The 20,706-nt window shown below is 45.9% G+C and overlaps 1 protein-coding gene across 1 annotated transcript in view; it reads right to left on the bottom strand.

Moving 5' to 3' along the window:
• PPP1R1B (protein phosphatase 1 regulatory inhibitor subunit 1B) overlaps positions 1 to 20,706 on the bottom strand; it is a 131,510-nt gene that overhangs the window by 49,907 nt on the left and 60,897 nt on the right. Inside the window, exons 2-3 of the mRNA XM_073572559.1 lie at positions 4,212 to 4,272; positions 3,222 to 3,241 (exon numbers count right to left, since the gene is read on the bottom strand). Of these exons, the coding sequence (XP_073428660.1) occupies positions 3,222 to 3,241; positions 4,212 to 4,272 (81 nt within the window). The remainder of the gene's footprint in view (positions 1 to 3,221; positions 3,242 to 4,211; positions 4,273 to 20,706) is intronic.

The raw sequence follows: 20,706 nt of genomic DNA, 5'->3' as shown, positions 1-20,706 counted from the left end.
ATATATATATAAAGCAGACTGTATAGCCCCTCCCACTCCGCATAGCCACATTCACTATAATATCCCACATCTCGTCAGCCAGAGCTAACGGACTACTACCCCTAATATCCCACATCATCCCGTCAAAACCAGTAAAAGTAGAATAGTGAAATTGCTCAGAAACATGGTTCACTAGGATTCTAGGTTTTCTACTGATCAGGCTGATATTCTCACTTATCTGCCACCATAAATATCACAGTCATGCTTTTCACCAATGTACAGGCACAAACCTTATACATTAGTACAGTAGAGAAACCTTCACACACATTTTCATGCACCGTCAACTTGTAATTTGTCCGGCTGAGTTGCTCATGGATGTACAGCATCTGTATGCAGTATAGTATCATATTTAATGGATTGTTATGGGAAAAGCATTACGTGTTATATGGGTATATTCAGGTGAATTATGGGGAAAGTAGCACTTTAAAAAAACTCACAGCATCAGAGCACAGCAACACATCAATAATGCATAAAAGTGATAAATCCCCATGACATTTAATATGTGCATTTTCCTACATTCATGCGTGTCACTTAACCCCTTAGCGACCGCCGGTACGCCTTTTAACGGTGATATTTATCTGTATTAAAACCACTGCACCGTGGAGAAAGTGAATAGCGCCCCCCAGTGTCGGATTTTCTCCAGGGTATCGGCTGCCGGGGGTAGCCGAGACCCCAGAAAACATGAATCGGTCGGTTTTTACCGATCGCACATCAGAGGAGAGAGAAAGAGGGTCCCCGATCCCCCCCGGTACCTCTCCGTGCTCCAACGTCCCCTCCCGGTGGTCTTGCATCTCGCCGACGTCCTCCGGTGGGCGCTGCCATCTTGGATCCGGGGAAAATGGTGGGCTCATGCACAGTGCGCCCGCCGGGAATCTGCCGTCTCCGGCTGGCAGATTCCATTCATTCATTTTGATCACGATGATAAACTATCATCGTGATCAAAATAAACAAAATGGTACATAACCCCCCCCCCGTTTATCACCCCCTTAGTTAGGCCAACATAACGAAATAAAGAAAATATTTTTTTTTTTTAGTTTTCCATTAGGGTTAGGGTTAGGGCTAGGGTTAGGGTTAGGGTTGGGCTAGGGTTAGGGTTGGGCTAGGGTTAGGGTTAGGCTACGGTTAGGGTTGGGCTAGCGTAAGGGTTAGGGTTGGGCTAGGGTTAGGGTTAAGGCTAGGGTTAGGGCTCGGGTTAGGGCTAGGGTTAGAATTAGGGTTAGGGCGAACTAGGATTAGGGTTAGAATTAGGATTAGGGATTAGGGTTGGGATTAAAGTTAGGGTTGGGATTAGGGTTAGGGGTGTGTTGGGGTTAGGGTTGGAGCAAGAATTGAGGGGTTTCCACTATTTAACAACTTTGGGGGTCTAAAAATTGGGTCTAAAAAATCACTTTTGTGGAAATAAAATAGACTTTTTATTTTCACGGCTCTGCGTTTATAAACTTCTGTGAAGCGCTTGGGGGTTCAAAGTGCTCACCACACATCTAGATAAGTTCCTTAGGGGGTATAATTTCCAAAATGGGGTCACTTGTGGGGGGTTTCCACTGTTTAGGCCCATCAGGGGCACTACAAACGCAACATGACGCCCGCAGACCATTCCATCAAAATCTGCATTCCAAAATGGCACTCCTTCCCTTCCGAGCTCTCCCATGCGCGCAAACAGTGGTCCCCCCCCACATATAGGGTATCGGCGTACTCAGGACAAATCGCACAACAACTGTGGGGGTATGATTTCTCCTGATACCCTTGTAAAAATAAAAATTTGGGGGCGAAAAATCATTTTTGTGGAAAAAAATGGATTTTTTATTTTCACGGCTCTACGTTATAAACTTCTGTGAAGCACATGAAGGTTCAAAGTGCTCACCACACATCTAGATAAGTTCCTTGGGGGTCTAGTTTCCAAAATGGGGTTACTTGTTGGAGGTTTCCACTGTTTAGGCACATTAAGGGCTCTCCGAACGCAACATGGCATCAGATCTCAATTCCAGCCAATTCTGCGTTGAAAAAGTCAAACGGCGCTTCATCCCTTGCGAGCTCTGCCGTGTGCTGAAAAAGTAGTTTACCCCCACATATGGGGTATCGGCGTATTCAGGAGAAATTGTACAACAAATTTTGTGGTTGATTTTCTCTTTTAACACTAAGTTAAATGTTAAATTTTTCCTTCCACATTGCTTTAGTTCCTGTGAAGCACTTAAAGGGTTAATAAACTTCTTGAATGTGGTTTTGAGCACCTTGAGGGGTCTAGTTTTTAGAATGGTGCCACTTTTGGGTATTTTCTGTCATGTACACCCCTCAAAATGACTTTAAATATGATGTGGTCCCTAAAAAAATGGTTTTGTAAATTTTGTTGTAAAAATGAGAAATCGCTGGTCAACTTTTAACCCTTATAACTTCCTAACAAAAAAAATTTTTGCTTCCAAAATTGTGGTGATGTAAAGTAGACATGTGGGAAATGTTATTTATTAAGAAATTTTTGTGACACATGTCTCTGATTTAAGGGCATAAAAATTTAAAGTTTTAAAATTGCAAAATTTTCAAAATTTTCGCCATATTTCCATTTTTTTCATAAATAAACACAAGACTTATCAAAGAAATTTTACCACTAACATGAAGTACAATATGTCATGAAAAAACAATCTCAGAATCAGCGGGATCCATTAAAGCGTTCCAGAGTTATAACCTCATAAAGGGACAGTGGTCAGAATTGTAAAAATTGGCCTGGTCATTAAGCTGCAAACTGGCTCTGTCGCTAAGGGGTTAATGATACCACAGGGGAGGGGGGGGATTCATTTCTGTCATGTACTCACTGCTCCTTTCTGGGGGACAGACGATGGATGGGAGCTTATGTTCCCGGGGATGCTAGATTTCTCCCACCATCTCAGTGTCTGCTGAGGTGTTGTCAAGTCGGAAAACTTGTTCATAGCAACCAACCAATCACAGCTCAGCTTCTTTTAACCAGCTCTGGTGAAATGAGAGATTCTTAGTGATGGGTTGCAAGGAACACTGTTGGTCATAGCAACCAATCACAGCTTAGCTTCTTTTGAACAGCTCTGGTGAAATGAAAGATGCTTCGTGATTTCGTTGGTTGGTGATACACACATACATACATTCATTTTTATATATAGAGATGAAACTATGAAATAAATGAAACTGACAGGAAATGATAATAATGAAGTGATATATACCTGATATGTGAGGTCATCATCTGTAAAGTAAAAAAAAGCAACAAAAGACAGAAAAATTAGTGGTTGTGATGTTATTGATGACGTAGAAAGAAAAATGACGGCTCCATTTATTTACAGTACATATAATGCGTTTAGGTCCCGATACAGTTTTATTGAACATTATCAGATAAAAGGTTTACGTTCAGAAAAATTCCCTTAATCTGAGATGGATCTAATCTCTGGGGAATAATTTAATGTTCAGATAGTCATATTAAATAGTCAGTAAAGGGTATGCAATGTATTTTAAAGGGATTGTCCCATCTTAAACTACAAGTCTGCCATCACTCTATGTGACGCTTTGAGGATTCTCTGGTGTCGGTGCTGGAAATGGCTGTCATGTGACCGCAAGTATGCGATATACATGCTGCCTGTCACATCCCAACTAGACTGTTTCTGGCCTCAATCAATACACTTCAATTCAGCGAGGCTGCACACATCTAGTTGGAATGTGGCAGGGAGTATACAAATAACACTGGAGAATTCTCACTGTGCATGCAATGTTAGGATTCACAAGTTTTCGGTCACATAGAGTGACTTGTAGTTTATGACCAGACAACCCCTTTAAGAGTACATACGCTACAAGGAGACAGCAGAAAAGAAAACTGCAGACAAAGAAAGGTTATCCAACCCCATAACATGTTTTGCAAATAGCTTACAATGATTAAAAATAACAAAAAGAGACTCCTGGTTCTTTGCAGGTCTCTGTTCACCTGGCGCCAGTGATGTCTTCTCGACACCTTATGTGACCCCTACAGCCAATCACTAACTTCAACGATGAACACAATGGTATTGACATGTCACTGTTCCAGCTAGTGATTGTCTGTCCAACAAATGTATAAACCTGATGGGCCCATTATTAAATAATCTATGAATAAAATAGATAATTTTGAATCGTAATGGATCCATTATGTCTGTCATGAATCTTCTAAAAACTGGATCTGCAGGACTTACCTGGAGATTGTGGATCAGATACACGGAAGAGAGTGGCAGGAGTAGGTCTGCGCCTCCTGATCTAGAGAGAGAAAATATAGCAAAAAAAATTAAATATATCGAGATGGCTTGCAATTTATTTGCAAGGCTATCACTGTGTTGTTTCCTTTGTTCACATATCGTATTGTATGGCATCCTTGTGATTATAATATGTGGGGCGACGGCATAGGAATAGGCTACAGCCAAATTGGCAAAAAGGTGATTGTGGTAGTCACCTTGGAGAGCAGTAAAACTCACAAAATGGCAGAAATGTCTATCTACATTTCCCTGTAAATGATGTAGACACAAATAGTAATGCCTCTATGTCCCTACGTGTACAGCTGTGCTCAAAAGTTTACATACCCCGGCAGAATTTCTGCTTTCTTGGCCTTTTTTCAGAGAATATGAATGATAACACCAAAACTTTTTCTCCACTCATGGTTAATGGTGGGGAGAGGCCATTTATTGTCAAACTACTGTGTTTTCTCTTTTTAAATCATAATGACAACCCAAAACATGAAAATCAGAAATGGTGGATCCAACGTTCGAAAAAGCAAATGTCAATTTTTTTTAAAATTTCCCAAAAATTTTATTGGATACAAATGAAAAAAATTTATAGTGTGCAGATGGCCAGAACTAACATTAGTTAGCCGCTTGTAGCATAGACGATCCTACGTGTTTCAGCATAAAGCCTTACTCATGGAAATGACCCTGATCAAAAGTTCACATACTCCATTTCTTAATACCGTGTATTGCCCCTCTAATATCAATGACAGATTGAAGTCTTTTGTGGTAGTTGTGGATGAGGTTCTTTATTTTCTCAGATGGTAAAGCTGCCCACTCTTCTTGGCAAAAGTTTACAGTTCCTGTAAATTCCTGAGCTGTCTGGAATGTGTGCTTGAGATCTCCCCAGAGTGGCTCAATGATATTGAGGTCAGGAGACTATATAATATAAAAAGTTCTGGCACTCAAAGAGTAGTATATGTAGAAAATTTATTTATACATCTGGTAATCCAAATGTCTTGTGTCGTTTTGGTCTATAACTCAGACCTTCCTCAGACTAGAGGCATGGAGGTATACGTGAGCATGGAAAATCCATGAAAAACAGCGGCAAGAAATGGCAACATTCTCCTATAGAAGTAAGTGCCTTGGGACAAAAAGGGGAAGTCCCTGATGTTGCATAATACAGGTAAACGCAGCGCTGTGGACGGTCTTGGACGCCCTGTGGTCTAGCTTCAGTCAGGAGACTGAGATGGCCACTCCAGAACCTTCACTTTGTTCTGCTGTAGCCAATGACAGGTCGATTTGCCTTGTATTTTGGATTGTTGTCATGTCCCATGCGCAGCTTCCAGGCTGATGATTGTAAATTTGCCTCCAGTATTTGCTGATTACGTGCTGCATTCATTTTTCCTTCAACTTTGACCAAGTTTTCTGTGCCTTTGTAGCTCACACATCCCCAAAACATCAGCGATCCACCTCAGGACTTTACAGTAAGAATGGTGTTCCTTTCATCATAGGCCTTGTTGACCTCTCTAAATGTAACATTTATGGTTGTGGCTAAAAAGTTCAAATTTTGTCTCATCACTCCAAAATGCCTTGTTCCAGAAGTTTTGAGGCTTGTTTCTATGCTGTTTTGCATATTGTAGGCCAGATACTTTGTGGCATTGGCACAGTAATGGCTTTCTTCTGGTCACTCAACCATGCAGCCCATTTTTTTTCAAGTGCCTCTTTATTGTACATCTTGAAACAGCCACACCGCTAGTTTTCAGAGAGTCCTGTATTTCAGTATTTCTTTGCATCACGAACAATTTTCCTGGCAGTTGTGGACAAAATTTTTGTTGGTCTACCTGACCGCGGTTTTTTTTTTTACAGAGCCCCTGATTTTCCATTTGTTTATCACAGTTTGAACGCTGTTGACTGGCATTATCACTTCCTTGGATATCTTTTTGTATCCCTTTCCTGTTTTATACAGTTCAACTACGTTTTCATGTAGATCCGTGGATAATTCTTTGGCTTTCCCTATGACTCACAATCCAGACACAGAAGTGTCAGCTTCTACCACTGTGCCACCAACGAATAGCGACAGCTCCACACCTGAACCTAGTGTGGAACCATCTTTTGTCAGCACGTGTGAAAAGATGCCTGTCCAATATAGAACCCATTACTCTAGGTACCTCACCTTAACACAGGTCCAGTCTTTACCAGTTGGGATACACCATATCATATTGTATGAAATACTACATCACACGGACAATAACTATCTTTGACCTAAGATGCTTCATTAAATGGGCGACTATGTGATCAAGGCTATTAACTGGCCGAAACGTCATTTTGCCTGTCGCTTCAGCAATCACTATTAATAAATCCTCACTTGAAGCATAATTTCCAACTTGTACGTGTGCAGTGATTATTTTGAACTATCACAATCCAGAAATGTCAGTTGCTGGATGAAAAATGCCAGAATCTGTCTGGATCCCGGAAACTCACTCAGCTTTTATGCACACACACTGACTACTAGCAAACAGGTCACAGGTGAGGATGTTACCTTTAGTAGCCTTTCAAACCCACTTGTGTCAACTTCTGTGCATGTTATCAGGCCAAAATCACCAGAGTATGTGAACTTTTGATCAGGGTCATTTGGATGTTTTAGGTTGTCATTATGATTTGAAAAGAGAAAACACGGTAGTTTCACAATAAATGGCTTCACCCAACTACTAACCATGAGTGAAGAAAAAGTTTTGGTGTTATCATTCATGTTCACTGGAAAAAGGCCAAGAAAGCAAAAATTCTGCTGGGGTATGTAAATGGGTCGCCCTCCCAGGGCTGTGGGGTACTCTGTACCGGGCCGGTATCAGTGGGATGTGTCACAGCAGCGGTGACCCGGACCGTGGCCCTGGGCGCCCAAGTAATAGGAAGATGTGAAGTAAATGAATAGTTCGTGACGCCACCTGTGGTGTTCGGCAAGGGAGGTGTTAAGCCATCGCTGCATGCAGATCCTCCGGGACAGATGGTGTGGTGCAGCAATGGTGGTATAGCCCTCCACAGGCAGGGCTGTTGTCCCAGAGCAGTGTAGATAGGGAGACACTTAGGTGATGTAGTGTCTGGCGCAGGGGATGTAGCAGTGCTGGGCAGGCGGACGCAGGAAGGAATGGAGGACACCAGGGCATGTAATTCCAAAGCTTTACTCACAGTCTGTAGTGCCCGCTTCTGTGCCGTGTCCTCCAGGTCAGGGACTCAGCCAACCTCCAGGCAAGATGGAAAGCTCCCTTCCACACTCCGCCAACTTATGTGCCTTTCCTGAACGTTTCCTCTATAGCGCCTTAAAGTGTGAAGATCTCCAGTACCGTGGTACACCGGAGTTCTTCCTGACAGATGTTCCCAAGAACTCTACTTGCACGGAAGACAGCTGTAGCCTGCTTCGGGAACTCTCTACCCCTAAGTCCCGGCTCTCTATCTGTATTGCTGTTGTGCCCTTAAGTCTTAGATGGGAGTAGTGCATTTACAGCCTACTACTCCACCAGTGTCTGCTGCAGAACCATTAGCGTTCGTACAACCTCGGGGACCGGGCCCCGGCCTTGTGCTTAGAACTTCTAGGCAGGGTTCTTCCTCTAACCCACGTCCTCTGTGTTCCCTTTTACTCCTACGTTCCGTACTTGTCTTTTCCCTTCTATGGGAGCTCAGGTTTCAGTTCTACGTCTTTCTCCTTCTTTCCTTTCCTTTCCTTTCCTTTCCTGTGCCAGCTGGCTCAGGTCACTGAGGCAGCTGCAGCACTCCTTCCTCCATCCCTTCTTCCAGGGATCCCCACTCCTCCCGAGTGGCTTCCTTCCTCACTGACCTCCTGGCAGACTGACCTCGACTGAACCTCTATACTGGAACTGTCCCACTCTTTTATGTATCCTAAACTCCACCCACCTCCCAGCACGTCTAGTGTTCCAAGCGGGGAACCACCAAAGGTGCTCTGCTTCTCTCTCTAAGCAAGGAGCCGCAATGTGGTTATGCTGAACTACTCTATTGTGTGGGGTGCGAGTGTTGGAGCGTGGTCAGGAGCCTCTAACTTACCTGGACGGTGGGGCACCACACCTTAGGAGAAGGTGCAGTACCTCTGTGGTGACTGAGCCTCAGGGGCGCCACATAAACTTTTGCGCACAACTGTATATAATGTAGGAACAAGTAGTACTACCTCCTTGTATCACTGTACACAATGTATGTATCTAATATACTGTTCTCCTAAGGACTCATGCAGACATCTGTGCAAATCAAACATATCATACCAGACAAAGAAGTAATGCCATAAAATATTAAATTTTATTATAGCACAATGGCTAGACAATAAAACCACAGTAAAAGGAGATTCCAGTTCAAACAGGCCAAACAAGGTAAGTATATGCATATATACCACAGGTACTGTATATTGTACCGGTGGGAGATATAAAATTTGTAATGTCTATAAAAAACACCATAATGGTTAATCAAACAATCTCCCTACACATTTCACTATGTTCTTTCTGCACAGATTTCAAAAGTCAAACACTCGTGTGTACATAGGACAAGTAGAGCATACCTGGTAACCACCTGAAAAATTTAAATTATCATATATAGTAACCACACCAGTGTGTCTGCGCAGGTAAAGTTGCTAATGTGAGATGATAGACCAGGTATAGCTTCACTCTGTTCCCCTGCTGCCCAGCAGTGGTAAATCATACGCCAATGCATACATGGAATAAATGACACATTCCTAATCAATATCTGCAGTGTGAGCTCTCATGTGAGATGATCACAACCTGTGTATTTATATAAATAAAAGCATATGGTTGCAAGAGTGTAATTAATACCAAATAACATCCCATAGGTAAGTGTACATATGGCGCCAGACTACCACGGTATACTGCTCAAAACAGCCAACTAGATGCAATGCTAGTACAGAGGTAATAATAATAAATTTTATTTCTATAGCGCCGACATATTCCGCAGCACTTTACGTTTCGGAGGGGACTTGTACAGACGATAGACATTACAGCATAATAATAATCACATAGATCATAACAGATACCAAAAGGAATGAGGGCCCTGCTCGCAAGCTTACAGTCTATGAGGAAAGAGGTAGACACGAAAGGTGGGTGGTAACAGTTTTCCTGATTGTATGGACCAGCCATAATGTTAAGTGTGTAACAGTACAGACACAGAGGGCTAATGGATGCATAAAGCATGTGGGAACATGATGCGGGGAACCTGGTTATGGTAAAACTTTTGGCTGTGCCACACAGGGATAGATTAGGTTAATGTGTTGAGGCGATAGGCCAGTCTGAATAAGGCTACGTGCACACGCTGTGGAATGGGGTGCGGATTTGGCCGTGCGGATTTTGTAAAATCCGCAGGTAAATCTGCAGGTCAAAAGACCTGCGGTTTTACCTGCGGATTGCTCTGCGGTTTTGCCCTGCGGTTTTTCATCTCCACAATGGAGGAGATGGCAAACCGCTGCGGAATCCGCAGAAAGAATTGACATGTTAATTCTTTCTGCGGTTTCAAAACCGCAGAAAAACCGGGCGGAAAAATCTGCACCGTCTGCATTGCGGTTTTGTATTCCCATAGGGAATAATGGTACTGTACACCGCAGCAAAAACTGCTGTGGACCCGCAGCGGCCAAATCCGCTGTGGAACCGCAGCAGAATCCGCAGCGTGTGCACACCCTAAATGCGTTTTCAGGGCACGCTTAAAATTGTGGGGATTGGGGACTAATCGTATTGTCCTGGGAAGTGCATTCCAAAGAATTGGTGCAGAACGTGTAAAGTCTTGGAGATGGGAGTGGGAGGTTCTGATTATTGAGGATACTAACCTCAGGTCATCAGCAGAATGGAGGTCGCGGGTAGGGTGGTATACTGAAACAAGGGTGGAGATGTAGGGTGGTGCTGAGCCATTGAGGGCTTTGTGGGTGAGGGTAATAAGTTTAAACTGAATTCTGGAGTGGATGGGTAGCCAGTGTAATGACTGGCACAAGGTAGAGGCATCGGTGTAACGATTGGTGAGGAATATGATCCTGGCTGCAGCATTCACGACAGATTGGAGAGGGGAGAGTTTGGTAAGAGGGAGACCGATTAGAAGAGAGTTACAATAGTCGAGACGAGAATGAATAAGAGAAACAGTAAGTTTTTGCAGACTCAAAAGTAAGAAAAGGTTGAATTCTAGAAATGTTTTTGAGGTGCAGCTGACAAGAGCGAGCCAGTGATCGAATGTGGGGGGCAAAGGAAAGCTCGGAATCAAGTATGACCCCAAGACAGCGGGCATGTTGCTGGGGAGTAATAGTGGAGCCACACACAGAAATGGCAATGTCGGGTATAGGTACATTAGTAGAGGGAGGAAACACAAGGAGTTCAGTCTTTGACAGGTTCAGTTTCAGATATAGTGAGGACATGATGTTAGACACAGCGTTTAGACAATCGCCGGTGTTTTCTAGAAAGGCAGGTGTGATGTGAGGAGAAGACGCGTATAATTGGGTGTCATCAGCAAAGAGATGGTACTGGAAACCAAATCTACTGATTGTTTGACCAATAGGGGCAGTGTACAAGGAGAAGAGGAGGGGGCCTAGAACCGTTCCTTGAGGAACCCCAACAGTAAGGGGAAGGTGAGAGGAGAAGGAACCGGCAAAAGATACAGTAAAGGAGCGGTCAGAGAGATAGGAGGAGAACCAGGAGAGAACGGTGTCCTTGAGGCCAATGGAACGGAGCATAGTGAGGAGGAGCTGATGATCCACAGTGTCGAATGCTGCAGAGAGATCCAAGAGAATTAGCATGGAGTAATGACCATTTGATTTAGCTGTTTGTAGATCATTAGAGACTTTAGTGAGGGCAGTTTGAGTAGAGTGTAAGGAGCTGAAACCGGATTGGAGAGGGTCGAGAAGAGAGTTATCAGAGAGATAGCGGATAAGACGGGAGTGGACCAGGCGTTTCAGGAGTTTAGAGATGAAGGGAAGATTAGAGACAGGTCTATGGTTAGCGGCACAGTTTTAGTCGAGGTATGGTTTTTTTAAGTAGTGGATGGATGATGGCATGCTTACATGAGGAGGGAAAGATACCAGAAGAGAGAGAGAGGTTAAATATTTTAGTTAGGTGAGGGGTGACAGCAGGGGAAAGGGACTGGAGGAGATGTGACGGAAATAGGTCACTGATGCAAGTGGTTGGGCGAGAAGATGCAAGGATCCTGCTTACTTCTTCTTCTGTGACTGGTTCAAAATCAGAGAGTGAGCTAGATGCAGTGGGGGAGGGAGGACAGTGCATGGTATGAGGAGATTGGGAGATAATTTCCTGTCGGATCTGGTCAATTCTTTCATTGAAGTAATTGGCCAGATCGTCATCTCAGAGCTCCGTGGTTGGGGCCTGTACTCTTGGATTGAGTAGAGAATGAAAAGTGTCAAAGAGACGTTTCGGGTTATTGGACAGTGAGGTGATGAGGGTGTTGAAGTAGGTTTGTTTGGAGAGGTGAAGAGCAGTGTTGTATGTTCTAAGCATAAACTTATAATGGATGAAATCTTCGTGTAGATTGGATTTTCTCCACAGGCGTTCTGCGCACCTGGAGCACCGCTGCAGGAAACGTGTTTGCAGGGTGTGCCAGTGTTGTCGCCGTCTGTGTTGTGGTGCTCTATTTATAGCGGGTGCAAATTCATCCAGGGCACTTTGAAGTGTTTCATTGTAATGCTTCAGTGCAGAATCAGGACATGAGAGGGAGGAGATAGGGGCCAATGAAGACTGCAAGTTCTTCATAAGTTTCTGAGTGTTAATGGCCTGTATGTTTCTATAAGTATGGACAGTGGGGGTGACCTGAGCAGCCTGGCAGTTCTTGATAGAGAATGAAAGAAGATTGTGGTCAGAGAGCGGGAGAGGGGAGTTTGCAAAATCATCCACTGCACAAAGCTGAGAGAAGACCAAGTTGAGGGAGTTTCCGTCTTCATGCATTGGAGAATTTGTAAGCTGCAAAAGGCCAAACGAGGAGGTTAGAGATAAAAGGTGAGTAGCAGATGGGGAGAGGGGAAGAGCAATGGGGATGTTGAAATCTTCCATGATGAGGGTAGGGATGTCACAGGAAAGAAAATGTAGAAGCCAAGTGGCAAAATGATCCAGGAACTGATGGGAGGGGCCGGGAGGACAATACACCACCGCCACTCGCATGGAGAAGGGGGTGTAGAGTCTGACGGCATGGACCTCAAAAGAAGGGAAGACTAGTGAAGGTAGTTGAGGGATAACCTGAAAGGTACATTTTGGTGATAGAAGCAGACCAACGCCTCCACCTGCTCTATTGTCTGATCTTGGGGTATGAGAGAAGTGTAGTCCCCCGTATGAAAGAGCAGCAGTAGTGTCTGACTGCTGGATCCAGGTTTCAGTAAGAGCCAGGAGGTTAAGACAATTAGAAAGGAAAAAGTCATGAATGAAGGAGAGTTTGTTACACACTGAGCGAGAATTCCAAAGTGCACAATTAAGAGAGACAGAGGTAAAGTGCATAAGAGAAATATACAACCTTGTCAGGCCCTGTCCCCGACGCGCGTTTCGCCACAGCTTTGTCCAAGGGGGTAAGATATGTGGTACTCATGAATTGGCGTCCTTAAATAGCCCCAGGCTGTCAATCAGTAACCTGTGTGCTCAATGAGGCTTGTAGTCCAGCCATATGGTGCTAAAGGCGGGCTCATTCACTATGCAGAGCGGTTACCTGTCAGCAGTGTGAACCCGGTCAAAACCACCACACTGCATGTCTGCATCGCCATCTGCGGCAGTCAGTCAGCGGCGGTGTATGTTCAGCATGTAACTCTGTCGTGCAGCACGCCCACTCACTACTCCGTCACTCCCCCTTCCAACACGTCAGGAGAGGGGAGGACCTGGAGGCGCCCGGAGTGACGTAACCACTAGGTAGCGAACCACACAGCGAGGACCCGCCATCTGCCACCCAGCCACACCCCCGCTCGATGTGTCAGAGCAGGGGAGCAGCATGTGCTGGCCAGACGGACATGTCCTACACCATGCGTGCCTCAGTCTGAACAGGTGTCTATATAAAATATAAAGTCAGCTAGGGCTGGACACCGACAGTATGTGGGCCCACATAAATACCAGAATGGCATACACACTAAGCGTGGTGGATCTAATTGCACATAAAATATACAAAAAATATATATACACAATGAACAAAAAATGTGTAACAACAAAAGCAATACCACTGTGAAACTCCAAAACAATATACATGTGCACATATATATACACAAATACCCAATAGTACATACAACATCATAATAGAAAACACTTACATGGACAATGTTGTATGGGAATACACATATGCTAGCAATCTTATGAAAAACTAGGATAGCATAATAATCATATATACACCAACATACTGGGTCAAATATAAAGGCTTCATAAGCAGTACTATTAACAAAAATGTGACCCAAAGATAGAAGCAGCTGGATGCTTTTGCTTGGGCATCAAAAGATCCCCTCTATCCGCCTTACTCGCCTTATGGAATCCCCTTCTAATACTACGATTAGAGTAACCCCTGGCCCTGAACCTTTGAGAGAGATCTTCAGCTTGTTCTAGAAAGTCTGACTCTGTAGAGCAAATTCTTCTAGCTCTTAGGAACTGACCCAATTGTATACTATTAATAAGAGACTTAGGATGTGACGATTTGGCATGCAATACTGAATTTACAGATGTCTCCTTACGGTATACATTAGTATTCAGAAAGCCATCCGCACCCCTGGATATCATAATATCCAGAAAGTCCAGATTGGTCTGACTATCTGCATGTGAGCCTAATGTTCATGGAATTATCATTAAGTACATCCCGGAAATTGAGGAGGTCCTGCTCTGATCCCTGCCAAATCATGAGTATATCATCAAAATATCTGACCCAGAACAGGACCCCCTCAATAAATGCAACCGGGTGTCATGGTTTGAACAGGGTTCTTGCCCTGCACTCACAGGGTTAAGTGTTCGTGGCCTCTTTCTGGATCTGGGAGGGGTATTTATACTCACTTTTTACCAGGGTTCTCTGTCAGCTATACTGTTGTTCTGGTGTGTCTGACCCCTGGTGTGCGTGTATTCTGCGTTGCTTGTTTGATTCCCGTGTATGACCCGGCTGGTTCCCTCACTCTGTACTCCGTCTCTCGCTTTGGTACTATTGTCTTCTCCGGTTCTGACCTCCTGGCTTGGCTATCGTTACTCCGTTACAGTTTGTCCCTATTGTACTGTCTATTGCCCGTTCTGGTTTTCTGATCTATTGCTATGTCCTGACTATCCATTCTGTCTAACCCTTTGGTACTGTATTGCTATCTTGTGCTTTGACCCTGGCTTCATCTGGTTTCTGTCTCTGTCTATGCCCCTTGGTAACATTGTCTTGTAGTTACCTTTTTAGGAGTTTCCCTGCAGCTCCTAGCTCTGTGGAGCTTAGGCCACGCCCCCATCAGTCATGTGCTTCAGGTCCTGATACTCTGAAGCACGCATCGTCACCGCTGCTGCCCTGCTCCACAGGTATCTTTGAGCACTGTTTTTGTATTTGTAGGGAAGGTGACCTGACGGACGGACTGACTGGTCAGATTTCAAAAGGGAAAACAGCTAGGAAAGTGTAGTTGACGTGCAGTACCTTGAACTGACATTAGAGGGCAGGGAGGAGTGTGAGTATAGGACTTGACATCAGCTTTGGGCTAAGAAACCGTTGGTCATGGGGGGCGGAGTTATAGGGAACCGGGAAAGCTATAAATTTGACAGGAGGGTTCCAGAAAGTTCCAGTCCCCAGGGGGAGCTCAAGTGACGAGGAGACTGTGACAGTTGCTGCACTGTGAGGAAAACCCAACCAGGGGGACTGAGGAGAAAGGAAGTCAGGGGGGTGGTCCTGACATGAAGTACCGCAGTATAGACGAGGCTCCGGGTGTGGGACACCGTATTGGAAGGACGCTTGACCAGTAACATTACTGTTGGTGTATAAGCCTAAGGCAGTCACAGTGACGGAGCTGTCAGAGTGTCACTGAGTGTAAAAGGGGATGGTACGTAAATATACGTCCCTGGAGAAAGTGTTTCACTCTGTGTTCTGTAACCGGAGAACTGTGAAGGAAAGTGCGGTGTGCTGTGAGGCCGTCTGGCGGACAGCGAGAGAAAGAATAAACTTGGACCTGTTGCACCCGAAACTTGCCTCCAGCTTGTGTCTGTACGTTACTGCGTGGTATCCAGAGGGACCACCCCCCCAGCACAGCCCACCGACCCTACACTTGGCGTAGTCGGCAGAATCAACGCCGCTAATACAATATCTTCTGCGGCAGGCCTGCCTCTGAGGAATGGGAATGGACTTGGACTGCACTGTGTGGATTACAAAAACCTGTGGATTACAAATTACCAACCTGTGGATTACAAATTGGGAGTGCTGTGGCGTACCTGCGTTGGCAGCAGAGGATCCGGGGCGGTACCAGGTCCGGAGCAAGATGGCGGTGCTACTTCAGCGCAGAGGGGAGATCCAGGTGTTTGCCGTTGTCTCCAATGGACTGGGGCCCCATCCTACATACCCTTGGGGACGGCAATATGGACCAGGAGGCCGCCGCTCCCACAGACTGGACCCTGACAAGTGGGTGGAAAGGCCTGCCATCGCCCCACCCAGCACAGGGAGTGGCACAGAGGAAAAGATTGTCTGCGGCTGTTTGGCGCCATTTGATTGCTGCCCACTGGACGGGATGTGACGCTGCGGTTGTAGAGGCATCGGCCGCCTGGAGTGGCGATGGCGGCGGGAGGTCGATCTCCGCCAGAAGATCTATACCTCGGAGTCACGAACAGACAGTCCGGTCTCGGGTGGAGGAGCAGAGCCATGGCCAATCCCACGGGAGCCCAAGATACCAGCAGAGAGCCCCTCCGCGGAACCTCTGGGCCTGGAGGCCAGCCTCACCGGTTGGAGTGAAGAGCGGAGACTGCAGGGGCAGCCGCGGGAAGATGTGACGGAGACTGCGACGCCGGGGAAGGTGAGAGCTCCCCCGGCTCTGCCAGCGACTCCGCAAGCGGCCCCCACCACTCAGTCGCAGCACGCGGCCTCCTGTGATCCCGAAAGGCTGGCCAAGGAAGACCCCACTGTCTATGCGGAGCTGAGTGGGCCCTCCACTCCCAGCCCCGAGCCACCCCGCCCGGTGATGCCACGCCCGGTGTCGCCGGTGCGGAGCCTGTTTCCAGAAGACGGTGTTGCGTCCCCCCTTCAAGGGGTGACATCCTCCCTGAAACCAGCTGTTACTCCGGTTATGACGGCTCCGGCTGAAGCTCTGGATGCAGCCCACCCTGTGGCCGCGGTTATGCCGACATTGGAACTGGCTGCGGCCTATTTGTCAGGCCCTGTGGCCCAACATCCGGAAAACCTGTCTGCCCCTATCCGCCACCCGGCCCCAGCGGCTGCTGGGCCACAGACATCACCAGCCGCCTCTGCCCTGTTTTTGTCCCTGGCTAAGTCCCGCCCACCGGACTCCCGGGCTCACACCGGACCCTCCGTTTGGGTCGCAGAAGTGGTGAAAAAGAAGAAAGCCAGGGAGCAGGAAGTATGGAACCTGCTTCATGCAAAGGGGGAGGCTGGCATGGCGGCGACACGATCTATGGGACGGCTCGTGTATACGAATATACCCAGGGGGAATGGGTTCATACGCGATCTGGCTACCGGCCAGAAGGTTTATATTAATGTGGCCTCTATTCGTCACGGCCGGACTCTAGACGAGGGGGACTTGGTGTCGTACTACAAAGAGTACTGTCCCCGCGGCTACTACGCGTTAGCTGTGATTGCTGAGTCCGAAGGTCACGAGCCCCCGTAGAAAGAACTCACAGGACACTCCTTACATCCCGGGAGCTCCACGGCTGTGGGGCCCCTCGCTGCCGGCCACTAGGAGGTGGCCTGAACTTTCGAAATTTCGTTGCACCGTTGTGCAAATCACAAGGACAGTTTGCGTCCAAGTTAATGAAAAAAAAGTTTAATATAAAAATTGAAGTTTTTTGTGTGTTAAGCCTGACAAAAGCGGGGATGTAAGGAGAGAGGAAAAGGAAAAAGAAAGGTCCAGCTTTGCAAATTCAAGTCCAATTTATTGTTAAAAACAAGTACAAGACGGAGCAAAAAATGGTATGTGTTGTGAGTTCATTTTCCCCTTCACCATTGAGGTCTGATGAACTCCCTCTTCTAGTGAAGGAAGGTAGTGAGGCTGATTACCAAGCACCTGTGCAGGATGATGATGACTGGGTGACGGGAATTACTGACTGGATATAAGGCAGCCGACGCCCTTCTGCCTTGCTGGTGATCTCTCTGAGGGATTCTAGGAGACCAGGCTGATTCCTGCTCTTCAAAAGCTAAGTTTTCTGCTCTACTTTTTGCATTTGTGTTTTGGTTTTGTTTTGCATTGTTTTCCTTGATTTCTGCCATTCCCTGCTGGGGTGAGCTGAATTCCTTTTTGCTCTGTCTTCACAAAATACCTGAGTACTGATATAGTCTTTTCGAAGCCTAGCATCTTCAGGGCTTTTTTCAGCTGTTGGCTCTTGTTTTGATAGGGTTTTGGCGGATTACAGACAGCAGCTTTTCTATCCTGTCCTATCTAGTTAGCTTGGGCCTCATCATTTGCTCAGCCTATCTTTCTATCTGTGTGAGTGTTTTTTCATCTTGCTTCACCGTCATTATATGTTGGGGGCTGCCTATTGCTTTGGGGTCTGCTCTGGGGCAGTTTAGATTTCCCTTTCTGTCTTTAGGCTATGTATTTCTCCGGCTGTGATCGAGGGGTCTAGGGCACCGTAGGAACCCCCCACGGCTACTGCTAGTTGTTGTTGATGGGTTCAGGGGTCTGCAATCCGATAGCTGCCAACTTCTCTGGTTTTCTGGACTTAGCTAGCATTTCTGTTTCTGCCTCCTACGGTAACTCATTCATAACAGGTATGTTCACATGAGTAACAAGTAGTAGATTACGCGTTTCGAACAATAGCTTGTTCTTTCTCAAAACTCAGTTTTGAGAAAGAACAAGCTATTGTTCGAAACGCGTAACCTTTTCCTTGGTCATTGCATGAATACTGCACGTGGTCCGGGCTATCCACTACACATGCCTTCAGGTGAGCTGGCTTTTTTTTTCCCTTTTCTGAATGTAAGGAGACAGGAAGTGTCCATGTTAAAGGAAGGGGGAGAAGGAGAAAATCTGTTATGTTTATGTTATTTATATGTTGGTTTTAGCAAGCAATAGTAAAAAGAAACAAAATGTAAGAAAATGGGGTACTTGTGATATTATAGAGTTGTTCTGATGTATGATATGCACAAGAAAATGCGACAGGTCCGGGTAAGGGAAGGTCTGTGTGACCAAAGGAAGTGTGAGACCGAAGGGGTCTATGAGTTGAGAGGGTCTGTGAGACCGGGACGCCGACCATGACTGGTAATTAAGAGAAAGACAAAGAAATGTAAGATGTGAAGCAGTCAGTAATCCTAGGTCAGGTCCCAGACACCACGGACACCCCAGGAAGAAGAAGGCGGGCACCGGCAATGATCTGGTAGGTGTAAGGCCTTGATCATGGCGTACCGGAATGTGAAAAGTGACTGTTGTGAGTTCATTTTCCCCTTCGTCACTGAGGTCTGGTGAACTCCCTATTCTGGTAAAGGAAGGTAATGAGCCTGATTATCAGGCACCTGAGCCTGATGATGATGACTGGCTGAGTGGAGTCACGGACTGGATATAAGGCTGCCGACGCCCTTCTGCCCTGCGGGTCATTTCTCTGTGGACTTCTAGGAGACCAGTCTGATTTCTGCTCCTCTAAAGCTAAGTTTTCTGCTTTGCCTGTTAGCTTTTGTGTTTTGTTTTTGTTTGCCTTGCTTTTCTGGATTCTGCCATTCCCTGCTGGGGTGAGCTGAATCTCCTTTTGCCTGTTGCTCTGTCTTCAGAATATTCCTGAGTACTGACATAGCTTTTTGAAGCCTAGCGTCTTCAGGGCCTTTTTCACTGTCAGTTTGTTGGCTCTTATTTTCATAGGGTTTTTCTCGGATTGCAGACAGCAGCCTTCCTGTCCTTTCCTATCTAGTTAGCTTGGGCCCTTTGCTCAGTCTATCTTTCTGTCCGTGTTAGTGTTCTTTCTTCTTGCTTCACCGTCATTATATGTTGGGGGCTGCCTTTTGCTTTGGGGTCTGCTCTGGGGCAGTTTAGATTTCCCTTACTGTCTTTAGGCTATATAGTCCTCCGGCTGTGATCGAGGGGTCTAGGACATCGTAGGAACCCCCCACGGCTACTGCTAGTTGTGTTGATAGGTTCAGGGGTCTGCAATCCGATAGCTGCCAACTTCTCTGGCTTTCTGGACTTAGCTAGCATTTCTGTTTTTGCCTCCTACGGTGACTCAATCATAACAGAATCACCCGCCATACCGCAGATCCTAGGGTACTCAATAGCAGGAAGAATTGTGTTTAAAAAAAAAAAAAAAAAAAGAGAGTGTATATTTTTTCCTCTATATCTCTGAGGCCGTAGGGGGAATTTTTTTTTCTCTCAATGGAGATAAAGCAATTGTCTGATCATGTGGAGCAGCTCGCTGCGGAAGTGCGGGGAATTTCCGCCTACCTTGCTCGTTCGCATGCTGTTGAACCAAAGATCCCTACACCTGATGTATTTTTTGGGGATCGATCTAAATTTTGGAGTTTCAAAAATAATTGTAAATTATTTTTTGCCTTGAAGCCTAACTCGTCAGGGAGCTCCGCACAGCAGGTTAGAATTGTCATCTCTTTGCTGCGTGGTGATCCCCAGGATTGGGCGTTTTCTTTGAAACCAGATGATCCTATTCTGACTAATGTGAACGCATTCTTTCAAGCCTTGGGGTTGTTGTATGACGAACCTAATGCTATTGATCAGGCTGAAAAGACCCTGTTGGCATTGAACCAGGGTCGAGATTCTGCAGAGTTGTACTGTCAAAAGTTCCGAAAGTGGGCGGTCCTTACTACCTGGAATGATAATGCCTTGGCTGCTCTCTTTCGGAAGGGTTTGTCAGAAGCCATAAAAGATACTATGGTGGGATTTCCTGTTCCCTCTGGTCTGGACGATTCTATGTCATTAGCCATTCAGGTTGATCGACGTTTACGTGAACGCAGGATTGCACGAGAGGTGTTGCCACCGGTTGAACAGACGTCTGAACCTATGCAATGTGATAGAGTTTTGTCTAGGGCGCAACGTCAGGAGTTCAGAAGGCGTAATAAGTTGTGTTTTTTCTGTGGAGATGCCTCGCATATTATTTCTGTTTGTCCTAAAAGAGAGAAACGCTTTGCACACACGTTTTCTGTTGGTGGTGTTCAACCTACCGTATGTTTCTTCTGGCAATTACTCTGATCTGCTCCCTGTCCACATTTTCCGCCAAGGCTTTTGTGGATTCAGGAGCAGCGCTAAACCTAATGGACTTGGATTTTGCTAAACGTTGTGGATTTCCGATGACACCTCTGCAGACGCCTATCCCTTTGAGGGGGATTGATGCCACTCCTTTGGCGAAAAATA

Source organism: Dendrobates tinctorius, unplaced genomic scaffold (assembly GCF_039654945.1).
Source record: "Dendrobates tinctorius isolate UK_male_01 unplaced genomic scaffold, ASM3965494v1 ptg000032l, whole genome shotgun sequence".
In the NCBI taxonomy this organism is placed as follows: Eukaryota; Metazoa; Chordata; class Amphibia; order Anura; family Dendrobatidae; genus Dendrobates; species Dendrobates tinctorius.
The sequence above is the reverse complement of the archived record's forward strand: the minus strand, read 5'-3'. Positions and strand labels throughout refer to the sequence as shown.